General features: G+C 43.0%; 1 protein-coding gene across 1 annotated transcript in view; it reads right to left on the reverse strand.

Annotated features, from left to right (window-relative positions):
- Positions 1-13,065: 13,065 nt before the first annotated feature.
- The window catches only part of LOC121005760 (zinc finger protein OZF-like), a 39,413-nt gene continuing 24,656 nt past the window's right edge, over positions 13,066-27,822 (reverse strand). Inside the window, exons 3-4 of the mRNA XM_040438528.1 lie at positions 21,527-21,586; positions 13,066-14,772 (exon numbers count right to left, since the gene is read on the reverse strand). Coding sequence (XP_040294462.1) covers positions 13,655-14,772; positions 21,527-21,586 — 1,178 coding nt within the window. The 3' untranslated portion in view covers positions 13,066-13,654. The remainder of the gene's footprint in view (positions 14,773-21,526; positions 21,587-27,822) is intronic.

The following is a 27,822-nucleotide window of genomic DNA, read 5'->3' on the forward strand; positions in this document are numbered from 1 at the left end:
TTTGTCCCAGTTAGTTAGGCCTATGGCCTCTCTTAGTTGGCTAAATTTAGCTTTTTTGAAGTTTGGTATTTTTGTTCCTTCCTGAAGAAACCTAGAATGTGTCGGCAGATAAGAAACATTTGGCCCATCTAGTCTGCCCAATATACTGAATACTATGAATAGCCCTTGGCCCTATCTTATATGAAGGATGGCCTATGAGAACATCCGGTGTCGGGGGGTGCAGCCAATGGCAGACGGGGACGAGCCTCCCTAGCGTCACCCGCAATGCTAGGGAGGATCGTCCCCGTCTGCCATTGGCTGTTCCCTCCCCGACACTGGATGTTTTCATCCGTGTACAGGAAGAAGCAGAAGTGCAGGGACCAGGAGCAGCATCGGGAGCGGGGTAAGTACCGTATTTTTCGCTTTATAAGACGCACTCCCCCCCCCCCAAAAGTGGGCGGAAAATGGTTGTGCATCTTATAAAGCGAATACTAGTGAGCGCTCACTAGTATAGATTAGGTGATGGGAGAGGGGAGTGAAGCGCTGCAAGCACTTCCTGTACTCACTCTCCCTGGTCTTCCTTCCTGGGACTGCGGGCGCACTGTCTTGACCTCATTCAGCGTCAGGATGTAGTGCGCACACTATGACCTGACGCTGCACAAAGTCAGGTGGCTGTGCAGCACCAGCCAGAGAAGACAGGGGAGCGCTACTTCTAAAGAGACCGCCGGGCCCGGAGTGGACCGCGGCACGGGAGAGGTAAGAGAAGTTTTTTATTTTAAGGTCTGATCTGAGGTCTGATGGGGGTCTGAAATGGAGGGCTGATATGTGGTCTGAAGAAGGTCTGATGAGGGTCTGATATGAAGGTCTCATGTAATGTCCTGATATGGGGGTCTCATGTAATGTCCTTATGCGAGGGTCTCATGTAGAAACATGTGTCGGCAGATAAGAACCATTTGGCCCATCTAGTCTGCCCAATATACTGAATACTATGAATAGCCCTTGGCCCTATCTTATATTAAGGATGGCCTTATGCCTATCCCATGCATGCTTAAACTCCTTCACTGTATTTGCAGCTACCACTTCTGCAGGAAGGCTATTCCATGCATCCAGGGCCGGCACTATTATAAGGCAGACCAAGCGTCTGCCTTAGGGCGCACCCGACGCACCTTTGTTTTCTTAATTAAATTAAAAATTATCATAATCACCTATTGTTTTTCGAGCGGCTGCAGTGCGACTGGGTGTGCCGTGCGGTGCGTGCGGCCCTGAGCAGCACAGTCACATGGTCAGGGCAGGGAGGCGTGACTGGCCAGTGGCGCCGCGGCGGATGGCAGCAGCAGCAAGGAACTGTCTGGAGGCGGAGCTGCTGTGTGAGCTGGCCTCTAAAAGCTGCCTCACCTGGCCGGCCGAGTACAGACTGAGCTGGAGTTGGGCCGACTGGAGAGTTGACAGCAACTGACTGCAGAGCTGAGGACCCTATGGTAGGTAGGAGAATGATCAGCCTCTGCAGCTGCCTCTGCCTGCATTAATAAATGATGATTGGGGGGGGGAGACTTTACCAGAGGGGGAGAAATGATGGAGGACAAAATGTCTGTGCCATTGAGCCTGGAGGGGAAGAAAAGAAGGGGGGTTGTGACATGATGAGAGACAATGTTGGAGTCTGTGCAATGGAAGGGGGTGGTGAAATGATGAGGGACAATGTTGGAGTCTGTGCCATGGGGGGGGGGGGTGACATGATGACGGACAATGTTGGAGTCTGTGCCATGGGGTGGTGACATCATGTCACCCCCTCTCCATGGCACAGACTCCAACATTGTCCATCATCATGTCACCCCCCCCCCCCCCCCTCCATGGCACAGACTCCAACATAGTCCCTCATCATCACACTGACATGATGAGGGACAATGTTGGAGTCTGTGCCATGGAGGAGGGGGGCGCCAAAATGTAGTTTTGCTTGCGTTGGCAAAAATCCTTGCACCGGTCCTGCATGCATCCACTACTCTCTCAGTAAAGTAATACTTCCTGATATTACTTTTAACCACCTCAGCCCCCAGTGCTTAAACACCCTGAAAGACCAGGCCACTTTTTACACTTCTGACCTACACTACTTTCACCGTTTATTGCTCGGTCATGCAACTTACCACCCAAATGAATTTTACCTCCTTTTCTTCTCACTAATAGAGCTTTCATTTGGTGGTATTTCATTGCTGCTGACATTTTTACTTTTTTTGTTATTAATCGAAATTTAACGATTTTTTTGCAAAAAAATGACATTTTTCACTTTCAGTTGTAAAATTTTGCAAAAAAAAACGAGATCCATATATAAATTTTGCTCTAAATTTATTGTTCTACATGTCTTTGATAAAAAAAAAATGTTTGGGTAAAAAAAAAATGGTTTGGGTAAAAGTTATAGCGTTTACAAACTATGGTACAAAAATGTGAATTTCCGCTTTTTGAAGCAGCTCTGACTTTCTGAGCACCTGTCATGTTTCCTGAGGTTCTACAATGGCCAGACAGTACAAACACCCCACAAAAGACCCCATTTCGGAAAGTACACACCCTAAGGTATTCGCTGATGGGCATAGTGAGTTCATAGAACTTTTTATTTTTTGTCGCAAGTTAGCGGAAAATGATGATTTTTTTTTTTTTCTTACAAAGTCTCATATTCCACTAACTTGTGACAAAAAATAAAAAGTTCTATAAACTCACTATGCCCATCACGAAATACCTTGGGGTCTCTTCTTTCCAAAATGGGGTCACTTGTGGGGTAGTTATACTGCCCTGGCATTCTAGGGGCCCAAATGTGTGGTAAGGAGTTTGAAATCAAATTCTGTAAAAAATGACCAGTGAAATCCGAAAGGTGCTCTTTGGAATATGGGCCCCTTTGCCCACCTAGGCTGCAAAAAAGTGTCACACATCTGGTATCTCTGTATTCAGGAGAAGTTAAGGAATGTGTTTTGGGGTGTCTTTTTACATATACCCATGCTGGGTGAGAGAAATATCTTGGTCAAATGCCAACTTTGTATAAAAAAAATGGGAAAAGTTGTCTTTTGCCAAGATATTTCTCTCACCCAGCATGGGTATATGTAAAATGACACCCCAAAACACATTCCCCAACTTCTCCTGAGTACGGAGATACCAGATGTGTGACACTTTTTTGCAGCCTAGGTGGGCAAAGGGGCCCATATTCCAAAGAGCACCTTTCGGATTTCACTGGTCATTTTTTACAGAATTTGATTTCAAACTCCTTACCACACATTTGGGCCCCTAGAATGCCAGGGCAGTATAACTACCCCACAAGTGACCCCATTTTGGAAAGAAGAGACCCCAAGGTATTCGCTGATGGGCATAGTGAGTTCATGTAAGTTTTTATTTTTTGTCACAAGTTAGTGGAATATGAGACTTTGTATGAAATTTTTTTTTAAAAAAATCATCATTTTCCACTAACTTGTGACAAAAAAAAAAAAATTCTAGGAACTCGCCATGCCCCTCACGAAATACCTTGGGGTGTCTTCTTTCCAAAATGGGGTCACTTGTGGGGTAGTTATACTGCCCTGGCATTTTCCAGGGGCCCTAATGTGTGGTAAGTAGGTAAATGACCTGTGAAATCCGAAAGGTGCTCTTTGGAATATGGGCCCCTTTGCCCACCTAGGCTGCAAAAAAGTGTCACACATCTGGTATCTCCGTACTCAGGAGAAGTTGGGGAATGTGTTTTGGGGTGTCATTTTACATATACCCATGCTGGGTGAGAGAAATATCTTGGCAAAAGACAACTTTTCCCATTTTTTTTTATACAAAGTTGGCATTTGACCAAGATATTTATCTCACCCAGCATGGGTATATGTAAAATGACACCCCAAAACACATTCCCCAACTTCTCCTGAGTACGGCGATACCAGATGTGTGACACTTTTTTGCAGCCTAGATGCGCAAAGGTGCCCAAATTCCTTTTAGGAGGGTATTTTTAGACATTTGGATACCAGATTTCATCTCACGCTTTGGGGCCCCTAGAATGCCAGGGCAGTATAAATACCCCACATGTGACCCCATTTTGGAAAGAAGACACCCCAAGGTATTCAATGAGGGGCATGGCGAGTTCATAGAAATTTTTTTTTTTTGGCACAAGTTAGCGGAAATTGATATTTTTTATTTTTTTCTCACAAAGTCTCCCTTTCCGCTAACTTGGGACAAAAATTTCAATCTTTCATGGACTCAATATGCCCCTCACGGAATACCTGGGGGTGTCTTATTTCCGAAATGGGGTCACATGTGGGGTATTTATACTGCCCTGGCATTCTAGGGGCCCTAAAGCGTGAGAAGAAGTCTGGAATATAAATGTCTAAAAAATTTTACGCATTTGGATTCCGTGAGGGGTATGGTGAGTTCATGTGAGATTTTATTTTTTGACACAAGTTAGTGGAATATGAGACTTTGTAAGAAAAAAAAAAAAAAATTCCGCTAACTTGGGCCAAAAAAATGTCTGAATGGAGCCTTACAGAGGGTGATCAATGACAGGGGGGGGGGGGGGTGATCAATGACAGGGGTGGTGATCAATGACAGGGGGGTGATCAGAGAGTCTATATGGGGTGATCACCCCCCTGTCATTGATCACCCCCCTGTAAGGCTCCATTCAGATGTCTGTATGTGCTTTGCGGATCCGATCCATGTATCCGTGGATCCGTAAAAATCATACGGACATCTGAATGCAGCATGACAGGGGGGGGGGTGATCAATGACAAGGGGGGGTGATCAATGACAGGGGGGTGATCACGGAGTCTATATGGGGTGATAACCACAGTCATTGATCACGCCCCTGTAAGGCTTCATTCAGACGTCCGTATGCGTTTTGCGGATCCGATCCATCTATCAGTGGATCCGTAAAAATCATGCGGACATCTGAATGGAGCTTTACAGGGGGTTGATCAATGACAGGGGTGTAATCGATGACAGGGGGGTGATCAGGGAGTCTATATGGGGTGATCACCACAGTCATTGATCACGCCCCTGTAAGGCTTCATTCAGACGTCCGTATGCGTTTTGCGGATCCGATCCATCTATCAGTGCATCCGTAGAAATCATGCGGACATCTGAATGGAGCTTTACAGGGGGTTGATCAATGACAGGGGGTTAATCAATGACAGGGGGGTGATCAGGGAGTCTATATGGGGTGATCAGGGGTGATCAGGGGCTAATAAGGGGTTAATAAGTGACGGGGGGGGGGGGGGGGTGTAGTGTAGTGTAGTGGTGCTTGGTGCTACTTTACTGAGCTACCTGTGTCCTCTGGTGGTCGATCCAAACAAAGGGGACCACCAGAGGACCAGGTAGCAGGTATATTAGACGCTGTTATCAAAACAGCGTCTAATATACCTGTTAGGGGTTAAAAAAAACACATCTCCAGCCTGCCAGCGAACGATCGCCGCTGGCAGGCTGGAGATCAACTCTCTTACCTTCCGTTCCTGTGAGCGCGCGCCTGTGTGCGCGCGTTCACAGGAAATCTCGCGTCTCGCGAGATGACGCGTAAATGCGTGACTCTGCGCAGCGCTGCCACCTCCGGAACGCGATCCTGCGTTAGGCGGTCCGGAGGTGGTTAAACCTTTGCCCCTCTAATTTAAAACTATGTCCTCTTGTAGCAGTTTTTCTTCTTTTAAATATTCTCTCCTCATTTACCTTGATAATTCCCTTTATGTATTTAAAAGTTTCTATCATATCCCCTCTGTCTCGTCTTTCTTCCAAGCTATACATGTTAAGGTCATTTAATCTTTCCTGGTAAGTTTTATCCTGCAATCCATGTACTAGTTTAGTAGCTTTTCTCTGAACTCTCTCCAAAGTATCAATATCCTTCTGGAGATATGGTCTCCAGTACTGCGCACAATACTTCAAATGAGGTCTCACTAGTGCTCTGTAGCGGCATGAGCACCTCCCTCTTTCTACTGGTAATGCCTCTCCCTATACACCCAAGCATTCTGCTAGCATTTCCTGCTGCTCTATGACATTGTCTGCATAGCTTTAAGTCTTCTGAAATAATGACCCCTAAATCCCTTTCCTCAGATACTGAGGTTAGGACTGTATCACTGATTTTATATTCTGCTCTTGGGTTTTTACGCCCCCGGTGCATTATCTTGCACTTATCAATATAAAATTTTAGTTGTCAGATTTTTGACCATTCCTCTAGTTTTCCTAAATCTTTTTCCATTTGGTGTATCCCTCCAGGAACCACTCTTTTGAATGATAATTGGAAGGTTATTACTTTATGGTCACTATTTCCCAGGTGTCCACCAACCCCCAAATCTGTTGTTCTGTCAGGTCTATTGGTTAATACCAAATCCAGTATGGCCATCCCTCTAGTCGGGTTCTGAACCAATTGGGAAAGGTAATTGTCTTTGGTTTCCTTTATGAGATTTAAAAGTTTCAGTTTCCAAGTCTGTATCTGGGTAGTTGAAGTCCCCCATAATAACCACCTCATTTTGGTTTGCCGCCTCTTCGATCTCGTTTAGGATTTTTTGTTCATGTCGGTTTGGCAGTGCCTCCAGAAGGGGGTTCCTAGTTTCCCCGGAGGCGAATTTCCGTGTCTGTGTATGCCTTCTGTGTGCAGCTCTGCCTAGGGCCACTTAGCTCCCATTGCTTGCGGCACAGGTAACTGCTTCCGTCTCTGCTATACTTGTTGCTGGTATTTCTCTGCCTGTCTGTCTGAGGACTTTAGTACTATTGGTACCTTTTGTAGGTATCTCCTGGTTCTGCTGGACCAGATGCCACTGACTACGTGTTGTTCTGGAGTAGCCCCTGGCAACTACCGTCTGTTCAAGACTTACCCTCACCATCCGAGGCTCTAGTGAAGTCCGGGTATTGCTTACATACGCCCCTTCTTAATCTCGCCAGTCAGTGGCGCAGTGGGTTCACACCCGTTGTTCCTTGTGTGTACTTTGAGGGCCTCTCTTCCTGTAATCAGCTTGTTCTCTTTAATAAAGTTCCATTATCCATTTTCTGTTCTGGTGTTCCTGCTCGCCTGATGTCTCAGAGTTCCTTCGCGGGATCCCCGGCACGTGACATTTCTTCTGTACAAAGAAGAACCCAACACCAGCTGGTGACGTAGATTTCCAGATAAACCCCCTTCTGAGATTCTCCTTGATATAATCAGACATTGCTTGGGTATCAGGGAGTGAAAATGGATAGACTCGACCTCAAGGAGGAGTAACACCGGGCAGGAGGTGTATCGGACAAACATGGGATCATTGAGGAGTCTCAGCCTCTGTCTTGCTAAAGACGTCCACAAAGCTGGCATATTGCAGGGGAAGCGCAGACAGATCTTCATGTACTGGAGACAAGAAAGCTGTTGAGACTTAGGATAAGCAGGTGGACTGACAAGAGGATCCCCAACGTAGGAATTGACCCGAGTGCCAGTCCAAGACTGGAGTATGCCGTCGTAGTCAGGGAAGACCAAGGATGACAGAATTCACGTAGGCTGACATCACATAGAAGGGTGATCTTCATAATGTAAGTGCTCATTAGTATTAGCCCCATAAGATGCACTGACATTTTCTCCCCACTTTGGTTGGGAAAAAGAGTTAGTTTTATAAGGTGAAAAATACGATATATTTTCATGTGCTTAATTTATTTTAGCAACAAAAAAAAGTTTACATTTTTGGGCAATTTAGGAGACTTACAATTTTAACATTAATAAAAAGGTTTGCAGAGGCTTATACACTCGCCTAAAGAATTATTAGGAACACCATACTAATACGGTGTTGGACCCCCTTTTGCCTTCAGAACTGCCTTAATTCTACGTGGCATTGATTCAACAAGGTGCTGATAGCATTCTTTAGAAATGTTGGCCCATATTGATAGGATAGCATCTTGCAGTTGATGGAGATTTGAGGGATGCACATCCAGGGCACAAAGCTCCCGTTCCACCACATCCCAAAGATGCTCTATTGGGTAGAGATCTGGTGACTGTGGGGGCCATTTTAGTACAGTGAACTCATTGTCATGTTCAAGAAACCATTTTTCCAGTCTTCAACAGTCCAATTTTGATGAGCTCGTGCAAATTGTAGCCTCTTTTTCCTATTTGTAGTGAAGATGAGTGGTACCCGGTGGGGTCTTCTGCTGTTGTAGCCCATCCGCCTCAAGGTTGTGCGTGTTGTGGCTTCACAAATGCTTTGCTGCATACCTCGGTTGTAACAAGTGGTTATTTCAGTCAACGTTGCTCCCATTCTCCTCTGACCTCTAGCATCAACAAGGCATTTTCGCCCACAGGACTGCCGCATACTGGATGTTTTTCCCTTTTCACACCATTCTTTGTAAACCCTAGAAATGGTTGTGCGTGAAAATCCCAGTAACTGAGCAGATTGTGAAATACTCAGACCGGCCCGTCTGGCACCAACAACCATGCCACGCTCAAAATTGCTTAAATCACCTTTCTTTCCCATTCTGACATTCAGTTTGGAGTTCAGGAGATTGTCTTGACCAGGACCACAACCCTACATGCATTGAAGCAACTGCCATGTGATTAGTTGACTAGATAATCGCATTAATGAGAAATAGAACAGGTGTTCCTAATAATTCTTTAGGTGAGTGTATATCAAAATAATACCAAAGATTTTTTCCAAACCACACCCTCGTATTTATTAGAGGGTGTCATGAGTATTTTGATCCCATGTTTTAAGGAATTAAAGAGGTTCTCTGGGATTTTGTTAATAATGGGCTATCCTAAGGGTAAGTCATCAGTATGAGATCATTGGCGTTCCAAATCCCAGCACCCCCACAGTCAGCTGTATGAGGAGACCATAGTGCTTTGTAAGCACTAAGGTCTTGTGTGGAGGGTGTGGTGCTCACCAGAACTCTAGTGAGCATTGTGGTTTCCTAAAACAGCAGGTTGGCAGGGGGGCTGAGAAATGGATCCCCGCTGATCTCACATTGATGACCCATCCTGAGGATAAGTCATCAATATGAAAATCCTGGAGAACCTATTTAAAGGTAACCTGTCATCAACTTTATGCTGTCCATACTAATGGCAGAATAAAGTAGAGTCAGGTGAGTTGATTTCAGCGGTCTGTCATTTAAAAGTTAAAAGTAAGTGGTTGCAGAGAACCAACGTCACAATCATTGCAGACTGGGCCTGGAAAAGAGTCACGGCCACCTGAGAAGAGTCATGGTTATTCATGAATTCCTGCTCTCCCTGCCCACCTGCTGATGATTGACAGTCTTCTACCTAGTTTTCTCCATTTCTCTCTAGGAGAGAACTGCCAATCATCATCAGATGGGTGAGAGTGCAGGAGATTATGAATAACCATGACGCTTCTCAGATAGATTTGACTCTTTTCAAGACCTGTGCTGCAATGATTATGATGCTGGTTCTCGACAACCACTTAATTTTAGCTCATTAGTGACACACCGCTGAAATCAGCATTTCTGTTGCTAATTTATACTGCCCTCAGTGAGGTCAGCATAAAGTTGATGACAGGTTCCCTTTAATGCAAAGCAGATGAAAACATTTAAAATTATTTCACAAATATTTTAAAGACAGTTTTTATTTTGTTCAAAACGTGTTTCGGTTTTAAAACAAAAAAGCAAAAAACTAAACGTAGGAGCCATTGGCTCCAAAACTAAGATATGTAGGGGAAAAATAAAATTTGAAGTCTCCAAATTGAAATACTCGTATATCTACCTCTGAGTAGTTACCCCACAATAGCAGGCCCCTGCCTGGCATGGTAGACGACTATGTGCACAAAATAAGCAATCACCTACAGAATATATTAAGGGGCAGTGTCCAAAAGAATCTAAGGGAACAGAAGAGGACTATTCCCCCCCCCCCCCCCCCCCCCAGCCCTTCAAAAATGTATTGTCATTACTTCTAGAAGTATTGTCAGGTGTAAGACATCCAATTAAAAACCAAATAAAACTAAACAATACAGAGCTGGTGAGCATACAATAAAAAATAATCAAGGAATCACACACTGGTAAATTCATTTGAGATGAGTGAACCACATGACTTCTACAAATACAGGGGTGGCAGGGACCCCACTTGTACAGATTTAGATGATATTCCTTTAGGAGGCCGAGTAATTGCTTATACGTAATTAGGCAATCCTAGCCTGGGTCACTTTTTGGGAGACTTGCACATTACCAATGAAATGTGCCCAGTAAGACCAGAGCGGACGGTTTCCAAACAAGCCCATATTTGATGTAATGCCCATTTCTTTTTAATGTTACAAATACTTATAGGGGTAGCACAGACTGGGGCTGAAATAGGTAGATTGTTATCCTTTTACTAGCAGAAGAACCTGGCTTAGAACGGGGATATTTAATCTATTTCATTTAATGTTTTGGTGTTTCTCCACTGCCCCTCACTCCTTAACACTGACCCCCCCCCACAGTGCCCTGCCTCTTTACAATGGGACATCTACAGAAGCCCCTCCCCTTAAACTTTGAGCTTCACAGCATCTCACTCCCTTGACATTGACCTTCTCAGGGGCACTACCCCTTAACAGTGACCTCCACAGTGCCCTGCCCCTTGAATGCTAGGGCTACACAACGAAATGTGTTGTGCGACATTTTGTCTCAACAATTTGTATAATGATAGGGTATGGTGTCGCACTGCGACATGCAACATGTTGCGACTGCGACACGACAGTCGCAAAAATATACATCCAAGATGGATGCATATAGCAGTGTAGTTGTGCCCTATGTGTCATGCAACTTGGGTTGGCTGGATTGTTATGGAAACCTGGAATAAAGCTGTGTGTGTGGAGAGTAAGGGCCTCCGAGCTTCTATTGGCTGACAAGGGACATGTGACCGTGTGTATGGCAGTTGGGATATGAAGAGAAAGGCTTGCAGGCTTGTATTGTCTAATGCAGGTAATTTTTGGGGAATATCTCAGAAACGGTACTTCCAAGAGAGCTGAGACCCCCACAAGATTTTTTTCCAGGTAGCAAGGTATGTCTATACCAAGTTTTGTTGAAATTGATGGTTGTGTTTTTGAGTGATCGCAAACATACATACACACATATATACGTCCTTTTTATATATATATATATATATATATATATATATATATATATATATATATATATAACGCCCTGGTTTTGTACTTCACCAGGTATGGTTGAAAGATACACTACTCCCATAGATTTACGATGTGTCACTCAGCAGTGGCGTCGCCAGGGGGGGGCCAGAGGGGGCGCCCCCTACATCAAGCTGTGCCCCCCAACTAAAATGTCCCCCATTCATTTTGGTACTAGTTGGTCTGTGCTGCGCTGCTGCGCACTGCGTAGGCACTAGGCAGCCCTACCGGACATCTTCTTCACATCTGATGATCTGGTCTGACTGAGTCTCGGACTCGGTGCCGTTGCGGTCTCACTCTCTAGTCTCCACCCACCGCCGCCGCGCCGCGTCCCCAGCCCCACCCCTCAGTGGCAGTGCTGTGCATAAATCAGCGCGCCGATAGTCGAGACTAGCCGATTCTGATTCATTCAACTACTGGCAGCAGTGCGGGCGGCGCTCCTGCTCCTCCTCCTAGGCGGCGCAGGCAGCCTGGGCCAGGCGCGTGATGTCACCGTGAGCAGCCCGCCCACTGCCTGTAGTCTAACTTGCTTAAGCCAGCCAGGCCCAGACTAGAGACTGTGAGACAGACAGTGTGTGGCGTGGCGTGGCCATACCCTACCCTACCCTAACCTACAGATACCAAACAGACTGGACTGAGACTGACTGAGCCTGACCTAGTGGTGACGGTGTGTAGCAGGTTCACTTAATAATAATAATATGGTACAACTTACAAGTAGTATTTTTAAACAAAAATTTGTTTTTGCAAACAGTCGGTTGCTGCTGTGTATAGGGTTCCCACCCCGGGTAGTATATTAGCAAAGATCACAGCAGATAAGTAAGATATTCTTTCTGTTTCTCTTTTTATTTTTTGTTTCAAAAATAAAGTATAATAACATACGGCAGTACTTACAGTACAACTTACAAGTAGTGACTAGTGACTGAGTGGACTAACTAAGTCTCTTTCTATTCTAACTAGAGAGATTAGATCTGACTCTGATTGAGTCTGAGAGGAGAGCTGGCTGGCGGCTGCCCCTGAATCTTCCTGATTTAAAAGTTAAAGGGGTTCTGCACTTTAATTTAACTGATGATCTATACTCTGGATAGATCATCAGCTTCTGATCGGTGGGGGTCCCGGGTCAGACACCCGGAACCCCCGCCAATTAGCTGCTTGAGAAGGCACCGGCGCTCCAGTAACGCCACGGCCTTCTCACTGTTTACTGCCGGCCCAGTGATGTCACGCGTTACGACTAGTATCAACTAGCGTGGGCGCGGCTAAGCTCCAGGCTAGTTGATACTAGTCGTGACGTCAGTCAGTGGGCCGGCGGTAAACAGTGAGAAGGGCATTACACTGTTATAGGGGGGAGGGATCTGTGGATGATACTCTTATAGTGTTATAGGGAGGGGGATCGGGGGTCTGTGGATGTCATGACACTGTTACGGGGGGGGAATCTGTAGATTACACTGTTATAGGGAGGGGGATCTGTAGATGACACGGTTATGGGGGGGGGGGATCTGTGCCGATCTGTGCCACTCTGTGGATGACACTGTTAGGCTCCATTCGGACGTCCGTAACAGCGGCAATGTGCGGGTCCACATTTTTTTTCGGGAACGGAATTGCGGACCCGGAAGTGCGGGTCCGCATTTCCGTATCCGGCAGAACGTCGTGCTGCCCTTTAGAAATGAATGGGTCCGCAATTCCGTTACGCAAATTTTGGATGTGTGAATAGGGCCTTATAGGGAGAGGGATCCCGGTATGACACTGATATGGGGTGGATCTGTGGATGACACATAGCATAAGATGATATAAACGGTATGTGTCATCCACAGATCCCCCTCCATAAGTGTCATCCACAGATCCCCAGGCAGCTAGGACATGTTGAAATCTGAGTGATTAAGGTTTTTCTTCCCTATTGCAGTTTTAGGTATTGGGTGAAGTATTGCAGCATTTCTAAGCATACTTGTGTAAATGTATCGTTGTTATAGCTGCCCCCCCTACTTTTGTCCTGGCCCCCAGTGTGCCCCCACAAAATTTGAAAGCTAGAGCCGCCACTGTCACTCAGACAGGCTTACTGTTACCAGTGGTGGCACCTCTCTCTATTACTACCCCTGTGCTGTCCTCATGCTCAGTGTTTAGCCTGCAGACATCCTTTCTGTCATTCCACTTGACTGCAAGTAACTGGCCATTTACAAGTGTGATTGTCGCCCATTTTTCCACATGTCTGGACACCAGCTCTTGTGGGAATCCAGCTCTTTTTATTTGGACTTTCCCAAAGGCCCTTGTATTTACAGTTTTATAGGAATGGAGGGGCCCCCCATACCAATCACAGGCAGGGTGGTGCCTTTAAGAAACTTTATTTATTTTATTTTTATTTTTTTATTTCTTCTCACCAAACATTTTTCTTTAGAGAAAATGTATGTATCTAAGAAAACTTACTTTTACTTTTAAATGGATCTGTCAGTTGATCGGTATTCATTTAATACAGTAGACCATGTATGTTTGGGGACCTTTACAGTGGCCCTGATCATTGCTCCAAACCCTTAGCTAGCCCTGGTAGGTGATATTTTACCTCCCTGTAAAAAGGAGTATGTTTTGGAATAAAGCCAGTTAGTGACCACCATTAAAACACGTAATTGCAGTCACTAACAAGCTAAGCATGAAGATGTCTTCTCTTCTTTGTGAGTTTTTTTATGTTTAACCAGGGCTGATGTCTTCCTAAAACATTTCCCACATTCTGAACATAAAAATTGCTTCTCTCTTGTGTGAATTCTTTGATGTACAACCAGAGCTGATTTCTTCTTAAAACATTTCCCACATTCTGAACATAAATATGGCTTTTCCCCGGTGTGAATTCTCTGATGTGTAACAAAAGCCGATTTCTGGTTAAAACATTTTCCACATTCTGAACATAAAAATGGCTTCTCCCCTGTGTGAATTCTCTGATGTACAACCAGAGCTGATTTCTTCTTAAAACATTTCCCACATTCTGAACATAAATATGGCATTTCCCCTGTGTGAATTCTCTGATGTGTAACAAAAGCCGATTTCTGGTTAAAACATTTCCCGCATTCTGAACATGAAAATGCATATACTCCTGTGTGAATTCCCTGATGTACAACCAGAGATGATTTATGCTTAAAACATTTCCCGCATTCTGAACATGAAAATGCCTTCTCTCCTGTGTGAGTTCTCTGATGTACAATTAGATCTGATTTCTGGATAAAACATTTCCCACAGTCTGAGCAGGAAAATGGCTTCTCTCCAGTGTGAATTCTCTGATGGATAACAAGATGTGATATCTGATAAAAACATTTCTTACATTCTAAACATGAAAATGGCTTGTCCCCGGTGTGAATTCTCTGATGTGTAACAAAAGCCGATTTATAGTTAAAACATTTCCCACATTCTAAACATGAAAATGGCTTCTCCCCTGTGTGAATTTTCTGATGTACAATAAGATCTGATCTCTGGCTATAACATTTCCCACATTCTGAACATGAAAATGGTTTGTCCCCGGTGTGAATTCTCTCATGTCTAAGAAGAGCTGATTTATGCTTGAAACATTTCCCACATTCTGAACATGAAAATGGATTCACCCCTGTGTGAATTCCCTGATGTACAACCAAAGCTGATTTATGCCTAAAACATTCCCCACATTCTGAACACGAAAATGCCTTCTCTCCTGTGTGAATTCTCTGATGTACATTAAGATCTGATTTCTGGTTAAAACATTTACTGCATTCTGAACATGAAAATTGCTTCTCCCCTGTGTGATTTTTCTGATGTCTGACAAAAACATTTTTACGGTTAAAACATTTCCCGCATTCTGAACATGAAAATGGCCTCTTCCCTGTGTGAATTCTCTGATGAATAATAAGATCGGATTTCTGCCTTAAACATTTCCCACATTCTGAACAAGAAAATGGATTTTCCCCTGTGTGAGTTCTCTGATGTGTGACAAGTTCTGATTTATATCTAAAACATTTTCTACATTCTGAACACGAATACGGTTTCACCCCTGTGTGAACTCTCTGATGTACAACCAGATACGATTTATGCTTAAAACATTTCCCACATTCTGAACAACAAAACGGCATCTCGCCTGTGTGAATTCTCTGATGTCTAATAAGATCTGATTTCTGGTTAAAACATTTCCCGCATTCTAAACATGAAAATGGCATCTCCCCTGTGTGAATTCTCTGATGTCTAATAAGATCTGATTTCTGGTTAAAACATTTCCCGCATTCTAAACATGAAAATGGCATCTCCCCTGTGTGAATTCTCTGATGTCTAATGAGATCTGATTTCTGGTTAAAATATTTCCCACATTCTGAACAACAAAACGGCATCTCCCCTGTGTGGATTCTCTGATGTCTAATAAGATCTGATTTCTGGTTAAAACATTTCTCACATTCTGAACATGAAATTGGCTCCTTTTTTATGTGACCGGTTTGATGTTTAACACCTCTTCTGTGACTTTTATTTTGTGTTACAGTCTGTGATGAATCAGAAGATTGGACCTGTTTGAAAGGATCAAGTGATACATTTTTGCCGTGAATGGATAAAGGTATGTCTTGGATATTGGTATGTTCTTCATATGTATCACGTGTGATACCATGATCAGATACTTCAAAATCTGAAGATATAAGATGTTTCTCTAAGTTCCTCATACAGTCATCTGCCAAGAATAAAAACAATGCAATTGAGGGAGGTCACCGGAATATAGCTCAGCCTGCTATACCACCTAGCTGAAATAATGAAAATATTCAATTATTGGCTGGCTTTATACCAAAAAAGGACAACATATACAGTATATAAAAAATTTATACCATTTATCTCTATTATTGTCTAATCCATTATTTCACACAAAACCTTAAACCTTCACACATAAAATAAATTTGGCCAATAAAATAAATTACTCATATAGTACTTGAATTTAAATAATGTACAATCATGGTCCCTCTCTTAGTTCCTTGTGTGGAGCTCACGCAATATTTGGGACGATGTTGTATTCCACAGCAATACTATAAATATTTACAAGATATCCTGTTATTTTCTTGTAATAAGCTAAATGTCTAGCGGTAGTCTTAGGCCTCTTTCACACGGGCGTGTCCGGATGTGTCCTGGTGCATTGCGGCAAACCCGCACGAGTAGGTACGCAATGGCAGTCAGTTTTGACTGCGATTGCGTTCCGATGTTTAGTTTTTTATCGCGCGGGTGCAATGTGTTTTGCACGCGCGTGATAAAAAAACCGATTGTGGTACCCAGACCCGAACTTCTTCACAGAAGTTCAGGTTTGGGTTAGTTGTAGTGTATATTGTATTATTTCCCCTTATAACATGGTTATAAGGGAAAATAATAGCATTCTGAATGCAGAATGCATAGTACAATAAGGCTGGAGGGGTTAAAAAAAATAAAAAATAATTTAACTCACCTTAATCCACTTGTTCACGCAGCCCGCATCTCTTCTGTCTTCATCTGTGAGCAATAGGACCTTTGATGACGCCACTGCGTTCATCACATGGTCCATCACATGATCCATCACCATGGTAATGGATCATGTGATGAGCTTAGTGACGTCATCAAAAGGTCCTATTGCTCAAAGATAAAGACAGAAAAGATGAGGGATGCGCGAACAAGTGCATTAAGTTGAGTTAAATTATTATTATTTTTTTTTTTTTTAACCCCTCCAGCCCTATTTTACTATTCATTCTGTATTCAGAATGCTATTATTTTCCCTTATAACCATGTTATAAGGGGAAATAATAATGATCGGGTCCCCATCCCGACCGTCACCTAGCAACTGTGCATGAAAATCGCACCGCATCCGCATTTGCTTGGGGATGCTTGTAATTTTAACGCAACCTCATTCATTTCAATGGGGCCTGCGTTACGTGAAAAACGCACAAAGAGGAGCATGCTGCGATTTTCACGCAACGCACAATACGATACAGGTTTTTTATAGATCAAGGCAACACAATATAAAAATGGACTTTGTCCCTCGTTATTCATATGACTGTTTGACCACTGAGGAAGAAACCAGTAAGGTTCCAAAACGCGTATGGTGAACACAGAGATATAAAGAATTTGCGGTAATAGGAAGAATCGCACAGCCACAAAATACAAGAGACTCTTCAAAGCTTTCAATTAAGTGTCGACGCGGTCAAGTAAGGCCTAAGCCTCCCGGACTGCGTGCCAAACAGGGTCATAGAGCCCACATGAAAAGCAGCATTCTGCCACCCACTGAGGGAACCTGATCCTTTTTTCAGCTTTGCACTATATGCGGCCACAATCCGGTTGTACTGAAGAAGGCTTTTCAGCCGAAAACGTTCTTTGACTGGAACCGCACAAAATAAAAGCTTTATACTGAAACTCAAGTGGAGTACAGGAGTCTTTCTAAATTACTTTGTGCTAACTGTAATCTCTAAACTACTGAGAGGTCATAAACATTTATCTAAGCCACATTCTTATCAGCAAAATAAAAACTGAGCTATAATGGTTGTTTTTAAGGGCAGAAAGCAGAGATAAGGAGTCCTTCTGCTCCCTAAATGACAGAAAAGAGAAAATCCACAGGCTGCCACTACAGCATGTCAGCTCTGTACAGAAAAAAGGAGTACATATGTTTAAAAAAGACCAAATGAAAATTATTTTTAGCTCAAAAGGAGTACAATGCAATAATAAAAAAAGTCTCCAAAGGTGTACATAGCATTAAAGCCACATTGTGCCCTCCTAAAGTAATGAAGCCCATGTAGTTTGAATAAAATATAAAAGTAATATTTAGCGCCATTCCTGATGAATGGAGCACATCATGATCTTTCCAGCAGCAGACGTGATGTGATGACATCATCCCTACTGCTGAGCTGAGTAGAGTGCATATGGCAGTGGATTATCTCTGGCCTGTATGTTCTCCCACTCAGCCCAGCAGGTGCAATGACATCTCTGTATTACACCTGCTGATGGGGAGAATGCAGGCTGGGGAATGAGACCTGGGCTATAATGGATGACAGACACAGCAGCTGGACTCCGAGGGAGGAATGAGAATAGAATGGACGGTAGGAAGCACAGTAAGCCATCACTGACCATTGTGGAGCTCCTCAACATGTTTTGTTTTCTTCTTGAGATATAATTCCTATTGATAATATGCAGAGTTATTGACTTGGGTCAGGAAAACCTGATGCCTTCATTGACAAGGCGGGTAAGAAATACAATTTTCCCATCCATTTTCTGGTAGTATGGCCGTTTTAATGTTGTTGCCGCAACCACCACCATTATCCTCTGATGAAATCTCTTCCTCACCAACCCAATTTGGCTCCCAGGTGATATCTAAAGCACAATTATGATCATGGGCACAACAACGCCACTCCTGTTTACTGTTCTCACACAAATCATCTTCAGAGTAAATCGGAATGGTCCCAGGTTATAAGTCGTGTACCCCAAGGTTCAGTGCTGGGTCCTCTATTATTTAATTTATTTATTCATGATATTGAGGATGGGATTAATAGCACCATTTATATTTTTACAGATAACACTAAGCTATGTAGTACTGTGCAGTCTAAGGAAGATGTCCATAAACTACAAGCTGACTTGAACACTCTGAGCGATTGGGCATCAACTTAGCAAATGAGGTTCAATATGGATAAATGTAAAGTTCTGCATCTTGGTAGGAATGATCTTCGTGCATCATATGTCCTAGGGGATGTAACACTGGGAGAGTCACTTATAGAGAAGGATTTGGGTGTCCTTGTAGATGGTAGATTAAAGGGCTTCTGTAACCCCACTAAACAGTTTTTTTTTTTCTTGGTTACTTATAATGCCTATAATGCGATTTATGCATACATACTGCAATTAATCATTTTCGTTCAGCAGATTCTGTTAAAAACGTACTTTTAAAATATGCAAATTACCTTGCTACCATCAAGTAGGGCGGCTACTTGCTGGTAGCAAGGTAATTTGCATATTTTAAAAGTCGGTTTTTAACAGAATCTGCTGAACGAAAATGATTAATTACAGTATGTATGCATAAATCGCATTATAGGCATTATAAGTAAAAAAATAAAAAATAAACTGTTTAGTGGGGTGACAGAAGCCCTTTAAATAACAGCATACAATGTCAATCAGCTGCTTCCAAGGCTACCAGGATATTGTCATGCATTAAACGAGGCATGGACTCGCGGGACAGGGATGTAATATTAACATTTTACAAAGGGTTGGTGCGGCCTTATCTGGAATATGCAGATCAGTTCTGGGCACCAGTCCATAGGAAGGAGGCTCTAGAGCTACAAAGGAGTATAAAGGAAAGTGACTAAACTGATAAGGGGCATGGAGGGTCGTAGTTATTAAAAATGATTTAAAGAATTACATTTATTTAGTCTTGAGCAGAGACGTCTAAGGGGAGACATGATTAACCTATACAAATATATAAATGGACTGTACAAAAAATAAATAAAAAATCTGGTGAAAAACTGTTCCATGTGAAATGCCCTCAAAAGACAAGGGGGCACTGCCTCCGACTGGAGAAGAAAAACACAATAGGGTACTGTGATTGTGCACAAAGTATGATACCTCTTGGCGCAAAAACCACGACCTCAAGGGAGGTATATAGATAATTTTTTTTATTAATTGGTGATAAGCGACAACGCGTTTCAGAGTCAATATACTCCTTTCTCAAGTCTGTATAATCCGTGCTTGTGCAGAAGGCCTTAGATTGACAGCCACTAACTGTCCATCTAAGGCCCCACCTCTCTCCCTCTGGCTCTTGTAGGCGCGCATTCTCACACACATGAGAAGCCGTGTCATCTGCACAAGCATGGATTATACAGACTCGAGAAAGGAGTATATTGACTCCGAAACGCGTTGTCGCTTATCACCAATTAATAAAAAAAATTATCTATATACCTCCCTTGAGGTCGTGGTTTTTGCGCCAAGAGGTATCATTCTTTGTGCACAATCGCAGTACACATCCACCTATTGTGTTCTATATCACTCCTCTGGAGAACCGGCCACTCCACCCAGAAGGATTGAGATATACCGGCAGCACCGACCCTTTGCCCTCACAAGTTTTGTGCCTACATATGCACAACACTAAAAGGTGATCTCAATTATTGGCAGTTTCTGGCCTTCATCATCTTTTTAAATTTCACACTATCCTATGAGAACCATTTCTCTTTTTTTTTTTTTGCCACACATGCTGGAGAAGAAAAAGTTCAGTCTCCAGAAGAGTCAATGATTCTTTACTGTAAGAACGCCTCTGGACGTGGTCACAGCAGGAACAGTGGACATTTTTAAAAAGGGTTCAGATAAATTCTTAAAAGTAAATTACATTACTGATTATGAAAATGTGTAGAACTCTTGGTCTCACTCCCTTCACACTGAGATTGGGCCGCTAAGTGAGATGAATAGGATTAGGCAGAGCGCCTTGGGTATACCAGATTTACCGCAATTCATGACCAATTCAGAACAAATTGAATTTCTTTGCGAAGTTCTTTGTATCACCCGAATCAAATTTTTAAAAGGTCATTCATCTCAAATTGTGATGTGTGGGTCTGGGGTAAGGACATTTCTGATGGAAGATCCTCAAGTTTCAATCTGAACAGACTGATGACAGTAGTGTTGATGCAGTTGTATTATGGTCAGCAACTGGGCCAAGGCTCATCACTAGGAGCTCGGTCAAAATGCAACATGCCAAAAGGACAAGAGCATGTTCTGAAACGTGGCCAATGATCAAAAGACCGAAGGACAATAGGTTCCTGGTATACAATTCAAAAAGACAAGGCAGTAGTGTGGTTAGGATGAGAATCAAATACAGTAGCCACTAGCAATACATAGGAAGAATCAAGGAAAGGAATTTAGCTCCATCACCAGGCAGTACATGCTTGTTGCAGATCGAGCGGGAGATAAAGACCCTTGTGCCACATAAGAAGACATTGATATTATAGAAAGTGCATACTAGTAAAGTTACACCTCTGGCTGGAGGGAAGAGGTTAGGTGAGGGAAGAGGTTAGGTGGGGGAGGGTTCATTTTTTGCCTCACGCAGCACGAAGGTTATGCGATTCCCTGCCCTCTGGCCACACAGCACTGAAGGAAGGGGGGCCCAAACTGAACTCTTACACCAGGCCCAGGAGCCTTTTGAATCGCCCCTGCTTGAATTGAACTGTATCACTCCGGCACATCGCTATGCAGCTAGGCAGAGACGTCAGCACTGTTCAACATTGTGTGTCCTACGGTAGTAGTAGTAGACATCTCTTCTGCACTGCTAGTGAAATTGGACATCGCGTCCCAAGCTTAGAGTGGAAAACAGTGTCTACATAAATGGTTACAATACATATACTAAATGTATATTTCACCTATATGCTACCACATTTACATCCATATTTAATTTAAATTTAATCTGAATCAGTGAATATAATGCTTAAAAAACTGACAGAAAAGAGAACCTAAAAATGTAACATAAAACTGTAGTATCCAGTGAAGGAGTAGAATCTGTGAGACCTCTTTACTTACTGGTTACTACTCACCTGGGCGGTTATCTGTAGGAATGTCCTCTATGCTCTGCTCATCGCCCCTCACATATGTCTCTGTAGGATTAATATTGTTCAGATCTTCACCCGGATTCACAAGCTGTGAAAGAAATATTGTAGAATCAGACGGTTGGAGAAGTCGAGTGGAAGGTTTTTATGACCAGAAAAGATCAGTAATTAAAATGATGACAGAAGTGACCAAATAACAGGACTTATCTGACCCAAATATCTGCAGGTCTCCTGCCAACCAGAAGTTTTCAAGGCAGGTGGAGCAGCCCTTATATTCCATCAGTAACATTAAGTTGTGTGTGTATATGACTAGAGATAAGCAAAATTTTGAAAAATTTGATTTGGCAGCTTCGCTGAAGTCTGCCAAGAAATTCTATTCCATGTGAATTACTTCATCACGAATAACTATAAATCCGGTATACCCAGGCCACTCTGCCTAATCATATTCTTCTCACTTGGTGGCCCAATCTCAGTGTGGAGGCTTGGAAGATAAACTTCAGGGAGAGTTGATCACCGTGTACATCAGTGTGAGGTGCACCAAGATTCTTAGTTAATCCCATCTGTTAGCTGTAGATTTACTGTGCGTCAGTATTTCAGGTCAATGTTACCGTCTTGTCTAATTTATCGCCGTGGACTTAATTGTGCAGTGCATCAAGAGTCAAGTAGTCAGCAACATTGGCAGTAACAGTGTGCAAACTACAAATTGGCGTGGTATTAAAAAGCAGGAAGTGCTCAACCCCATATGCAGTGGTGCATCTATACAGGGGGTGCTCGGGCGCAAACATGTCCTCCAAGCAGGATATGTTGGCTAATTCTCAATTTCACATCAGTACAAGGGTTAGTAAGATCGCAGAGTGCACCTGTGTTTGTTTTTGTTATATTATAGTAAAAGTGTGCACCAAGATTCAAAGCTAATCCCTTCTGTTAAACAAAAAGTAATGCATACAGCACCCTTCAGTAAAGCAAAAAAACGATGTGAGCCCCTGCAGGAGCTGTGTCCAAATGGCTTCTTAGTCAAACAAAATAAAAAAATGTAGACAGCGCCAATAAAATATTGGTGAAAAAAAAGGTTCTTTTAATCCATGCTGTGGCGGTGCTTTTTAATCCCTTGTTAGTTGTCGAATTACTATGCATCAGTATTACAGGTCACTGTTACCATTAGATGTAATTTATCACCCTGTACGTAACTGTGCAGTGCACCAAGATTCAAGTAGTCGTCCCATGACAGTGTTGGGAGGGAAGCAGCAGCGGCAGTGATAGTAGTGGCCCCATGACAGAGTGGGAAGGGTGGCAGCAGCAACAGTGGCCCCATGCCAGAGTGGGGGCATTTACATTTAAAATCGTTTTTTTAAACAAGGAATGAAGAACTTTAATGGCCTCGTTTACATGGTCAGTACTTTGCGTCAGTATTTGATCAGCCCAAAAAAAAAAAAAGGAGTGGGTCTAAATCAGGCAATGTTGGGGAAGAACATTTTGCCTTTGCAGCTCATGGAGGGTGTGTTTTGCAATGTAAGAGTGGCTGAAGTGCATGCACAGATTCCAGGACATTTTAAACCGCCCTTGCAGTTAAGCAGAAGACTTGATGAACCGAGTTATGAGATTGAAGACGTGCACCATGCAGGGAGCATGTGTCCACCCTCACTGATGCAGCACAGACAAGACATGTTCTTCCCGTTATCAATAACCATGGTTCCTATCTCCAGGTGGCAATGAGACCGCCAGTGTTCAATTTCTTTATTGATGATGCCAAGAAGTTTCTCCCTGGTGTGGCTCAGTTGACAGTGGCAGCTCTGGCCTGTTGCTGTGGATGCTGCCAACACCACACCTTCTTCTGCTGTTAATTGTGCTGGCTACAGCAACAATTTTGACACTGCCTGTTCCTTTGGAGGGCCCAGACAGCTGTCTGTTGGCCATATTGTATACCAACTGTATCGCTAACAGAATGGTTTAGCGATGATAAATTTCGCTCCACTGCAGTTATGTACAAGGTAATAAATTACACCTACAATATAAAAGAAAGGATCCGCGCTGCCCAGGATATATAAGAGAATATTAAAGCAAGCTGATGATAAAAAAAAGTTTCGTATAATTCTCGTGTTCCCAGGCTTTTAACTTTTGCTTTGTAACATATGCAGCCGCCATTTAATGAAAACCTGTTTCATTACCATAAAGCGCGAGGAAATTCGGCTTTGTTGCAAATCATAGTTTTTCTAAACTTCGGATCGAATTCTGCGTCTTATGTTTTGCTTAGCTCAACACTATATATAACATAAATTGTTTATGTACCTGTTCCCGTGCTGGCCATCTCAGGGCTGTGGAGCCAGTAAGCAAAGGTTCTGATGCCTTCAAACATGTGCAATAATTTAGTGATAAAAAAAATGTACTGTAGTAAAATGGTAAAATTGGGCTTTTTTTCACTGTTATGTAAGTAATCAAGCTGCTACTGGATTCTGTTCACAAGAAACACATCACCACTGAAGCCAGTCATTGGCTGCAGTAAAGCAGGTGACCATGCCCATTCTATGAAGGAGGTAAGCAACATTTACTGGAAGATGGACACACAAAAGCCAGCACGCATAATCAGAGCTGAGGGTAGCAGGCAAGTATGAATCTTTCCACAGCAGAGGCTGCGGGCACCTGTGAAAGGTTACTTATTCCCGAACAACTCATTTAATGCTGTCTTCTTGTTCTGTCTACAGTTCTGAGATGACTGCAGCCATGACCAGTAGTGAACTTTCTCCTAAGGTCGTCACTACTGAGCATGTGCAGCACCATTCCGGCATTGTAACTAAGGGCCTTGGGGTAGCAAGAGGATATTAAGTATAAGAGACGGGGAAAATACAGGAGAGATGAGAACTGATTCTCTATCACCACTAGAACACCCTGCTTATCACTGTCTATAGTATAAGAGACCACAAGAGAAATCAGAACTGATTATCTGTCACCATTAGAACACCCTGCTTATCACTGTTTATAGTATAAGGACAGGAGAGAACACAGGAGAGATGAGAACTACTTATTTACTAGACAACTAGACACAAAAATGTACAAAAAAAAAAGGAAAAACTAAAATTCCACATGGACATAAGTATTCAGACCATTGCTATGACATTTGAAATTTAGCTTTGGGGACCTCCCGTTTCTTTTGATCATCTTTAAGATGTTTCTGCATCTTGACCGGAGTCCATCTGTGGTAAATTCAGTTGACTAGACATGACTTGAAAACACACAACCCTACCTATATAATGTCTCCCAGCTGACAATGCATAGCAGAGCATAAAACAAAAAAGTATGGAGGAAAGACCTGCCTGTACACGGTAACTCAGAGGCAGGATTGTGTGGATGCCCAGATCTGGAGAAATGGACAAAAAAAGTTGCTACACTAAAAGTTCCCAAGACCACAGTGTCTTCCACAATTCTTAAATAAAATACGTTTGGAACAACCAGGATTCTTAGAGCTGGCCACCCCACGAAACAAAGTAATCAGGAGAGAAATACCTTGGTAAGAGAGGTGACCAAGAACGCAATGGTCACTTTAGCTGATGTCTACATATTCTGTGTGCAGATGAGAGAAAATTCCAGAAGGTCAGCCATCACTGCAGCACTCCACCAATCTGGGCTTTATGGAACAGTGGCCAGAAAGAAGCCTCTCTTTAGTAAAAGACACATGAAAGCCCGTCTGGAGTTTTCAAATAAAGCACCTGAAAAGACTCTCAGACTGTGAAAAACAAGATTCTCTGATCAAATGAATTGAGGACCTTTTTGGCCTCAATTCCTAGCTTCATTTCTGGAGGAAACCAGGTACTAATTATCACTTGCCCAATACCATCCCTACAGTAGAGCATAGTAGCAGCAGTATCATGCTTTGGGAGTGTTTTTTCAACTGTTTTGACAGGGAAACTGGTCAGGGTGAGGAAAAGTTCAATAGAGCAAAGGCAGAAATATTCTTAGAGTTGCTATCCAAATTATAAAACATGCACCCCAATACCTGGGCCCCTCATATAGATTATACTTACCCCGCTCCACGAAACTTGCGTCACTTCTGATACCCGCATGGCCACATCTCCCTGTAGCGTGGATCAAAACATTGAGGAGCAGCCAATAACAGGCCACGATGGGGACGAGCCTCCCTAGCATCTAATCATAAATGACCCCAAAAGTGTGCAGAATGACATCACACTACACTTACCTAAGGGCAGCTAATGTTAGAATTGATGTCTCCTAACTCAAACTGTAGCAGTAGTATATTCCTATGTGATACAGCTTCAGCCTGTGTTCCCTGTCTCCTACTTGTGATGGGTTTCTTTCTGAAAGCTCTTACAAGGTGCGAGAGGAAAGCAGTGTGAGGTTGTATCTCATAGAACTACACTGGAGATTTAGTACACCCAGATAGAATGGACCATTAGCGTGACTCAGGAGAGTTTCATAACTCTGAAGCAGAGATAAGCAAACTTCCTAAAATTCACTTAGTATCCACAAATTTTTCAAAAAGCTTGGTGCGGACCTGAATGAATTTGGTGCGGAATTGAAAATTAGTGTATAATATCCCTCTAGTCTCCTAGGACCTAGATTTTATCGCTTTTTGTTTTTTTTTTTTTTATTTTTAAAAATTTTTTATTCTCCCCCCTCCCCATATTTAAACTCTTTAACGCAATAACAGCAATAGAAAATAACATCAGAGTGACACTGACATATATAGTTATGAGTAAATGCATATTTGATGGCGTTAGCAAACAAAGGGGGAGATTCATCAAAACTGCTGTAAAGGAAACTAGCTTAGTTGCCCATAGCAACCAATCAGATTCCACCTTTCATTTTTCAGAGCTCCTTTGGTTGCCCATAGCAACCAATCAACTTCCATCTTTCATTTTCCAATCTAGTTTCTTTTCACCAGTTTGATAAATCCCTCCAAAGTGTTTAAAACGTGTTTGTTATGCTTTTTCATACCAGAAAGCTTATTGGGGTAGATGGTGTTTAAATGCACACGTTATTTGGGGGGGGGGGAACAAACAAACAAAAAAAACTGTGGCTTGTTGGGACCAAGCATCCAAAAATTATGCCTCAACTGGGGAAGATACCTGCCACTGTTTGTCCACACATGTTAGTTTTAGAAGAAAAAGTGACTTGTGGCTGTGCAAGTGAAAATGTATTTCTTTTAATTGGGAGCAGCATCTGTACAGTGTGAATTTAAAACTGTAGGGTAATAGTGGCTTGTGGCCACAGTAATAGAGGCAGCAGTAATAGAACAGACAAGGCTGTAGATGTGCGAGCGATTGTTTAGGGGTAGTAGTGGTAGTGACAGCTGTGTAGCGACAATGGTAGTGGTAGTAGGGATAATGGGAGTAGCAACAGGGGATTAGCATAACAGAATAGCTGCTGCAGCGGTGGCAGCAGCAATACAGTAAAGAACAAGGTAGGCAGCCATACAATATAGACCATGAAGGTAGGCAGACAGTGGTACGATGGCAGCTGCAGCCATACATTACTGAACATGATGGTAGGCAGGCAGACAGTGGCTTGGGCACTGTCGGAAAGGGCAAATCTAATCATTAGCCTCAGTCGAAGAACTGTGAAAATCATCACAGACTCATGCCTCATTTATTTTGATAAAAGTTTTTTATGCGGGCAGGGGACAAATTCATCTGGTTTGGTGTCACAAAGCCGTCTGCCATCATGAAACCCTTCTTCCATCATCCCTTGTTTCAGCATTAACATCTGCTCTTAGAAAAATATCAGGGGGATAACACTGTTTATGCCGCAGTTGTCCCTGTTGTCAAATTTTGTGGCCTCTTCAAAAGGACTTCAGTGTGCAACAGGCGTCTCTGATGAGCTGCCACTGCCTGACCTCGAAACAACACGTGCTCCCTGCTGAGGTGGCCTGGTGCAAAATCATCCAGTGGTTTACACTGCTTGTATAGAAGCTCTAGCATCTGCAAAGTGTAATTCGAGCGAGTTGAAATGTCATGTACCAAGGTGTGTCACGGCAGACTATTCTGTTGCAGCAAGTCCTTGCCTAATAAGAATGGCTAAATTCTCTTTTTTTTTTCAGAAAACATTGCACAACTAGATTTATCGTGCCAACCATGTAGGGGCATGTGTTAGCAGCCAGTGGGATATTTCCTGCTTAATGCACTTTTGAAAGTTATTTGCTGTGTGGGTACTTTTGCCAAACAGCATGGCAATGCTTCACTATACACATAATAGGAAGAAGGGGGGGAGGGGGGTAGTGATTCTCTGCCCTGCTTCTGTTTTGGACAGGAGGATGTCCAAGGAGGAGAGGGTTC

The sequence above is a fragment of the Bufo bufo genome, chromosome 6 (genome assembly GCF_905171765.1).
Source record: "Bufo bufo chromosome 6, aBufBuf1.1, whole genome shotgun sequence".
Lineage (NCBI taxonomy): Eukaryota > Metazoa > Chordata > Amphibia > Anura > Bufonidae > Bufo > Bufo bufo.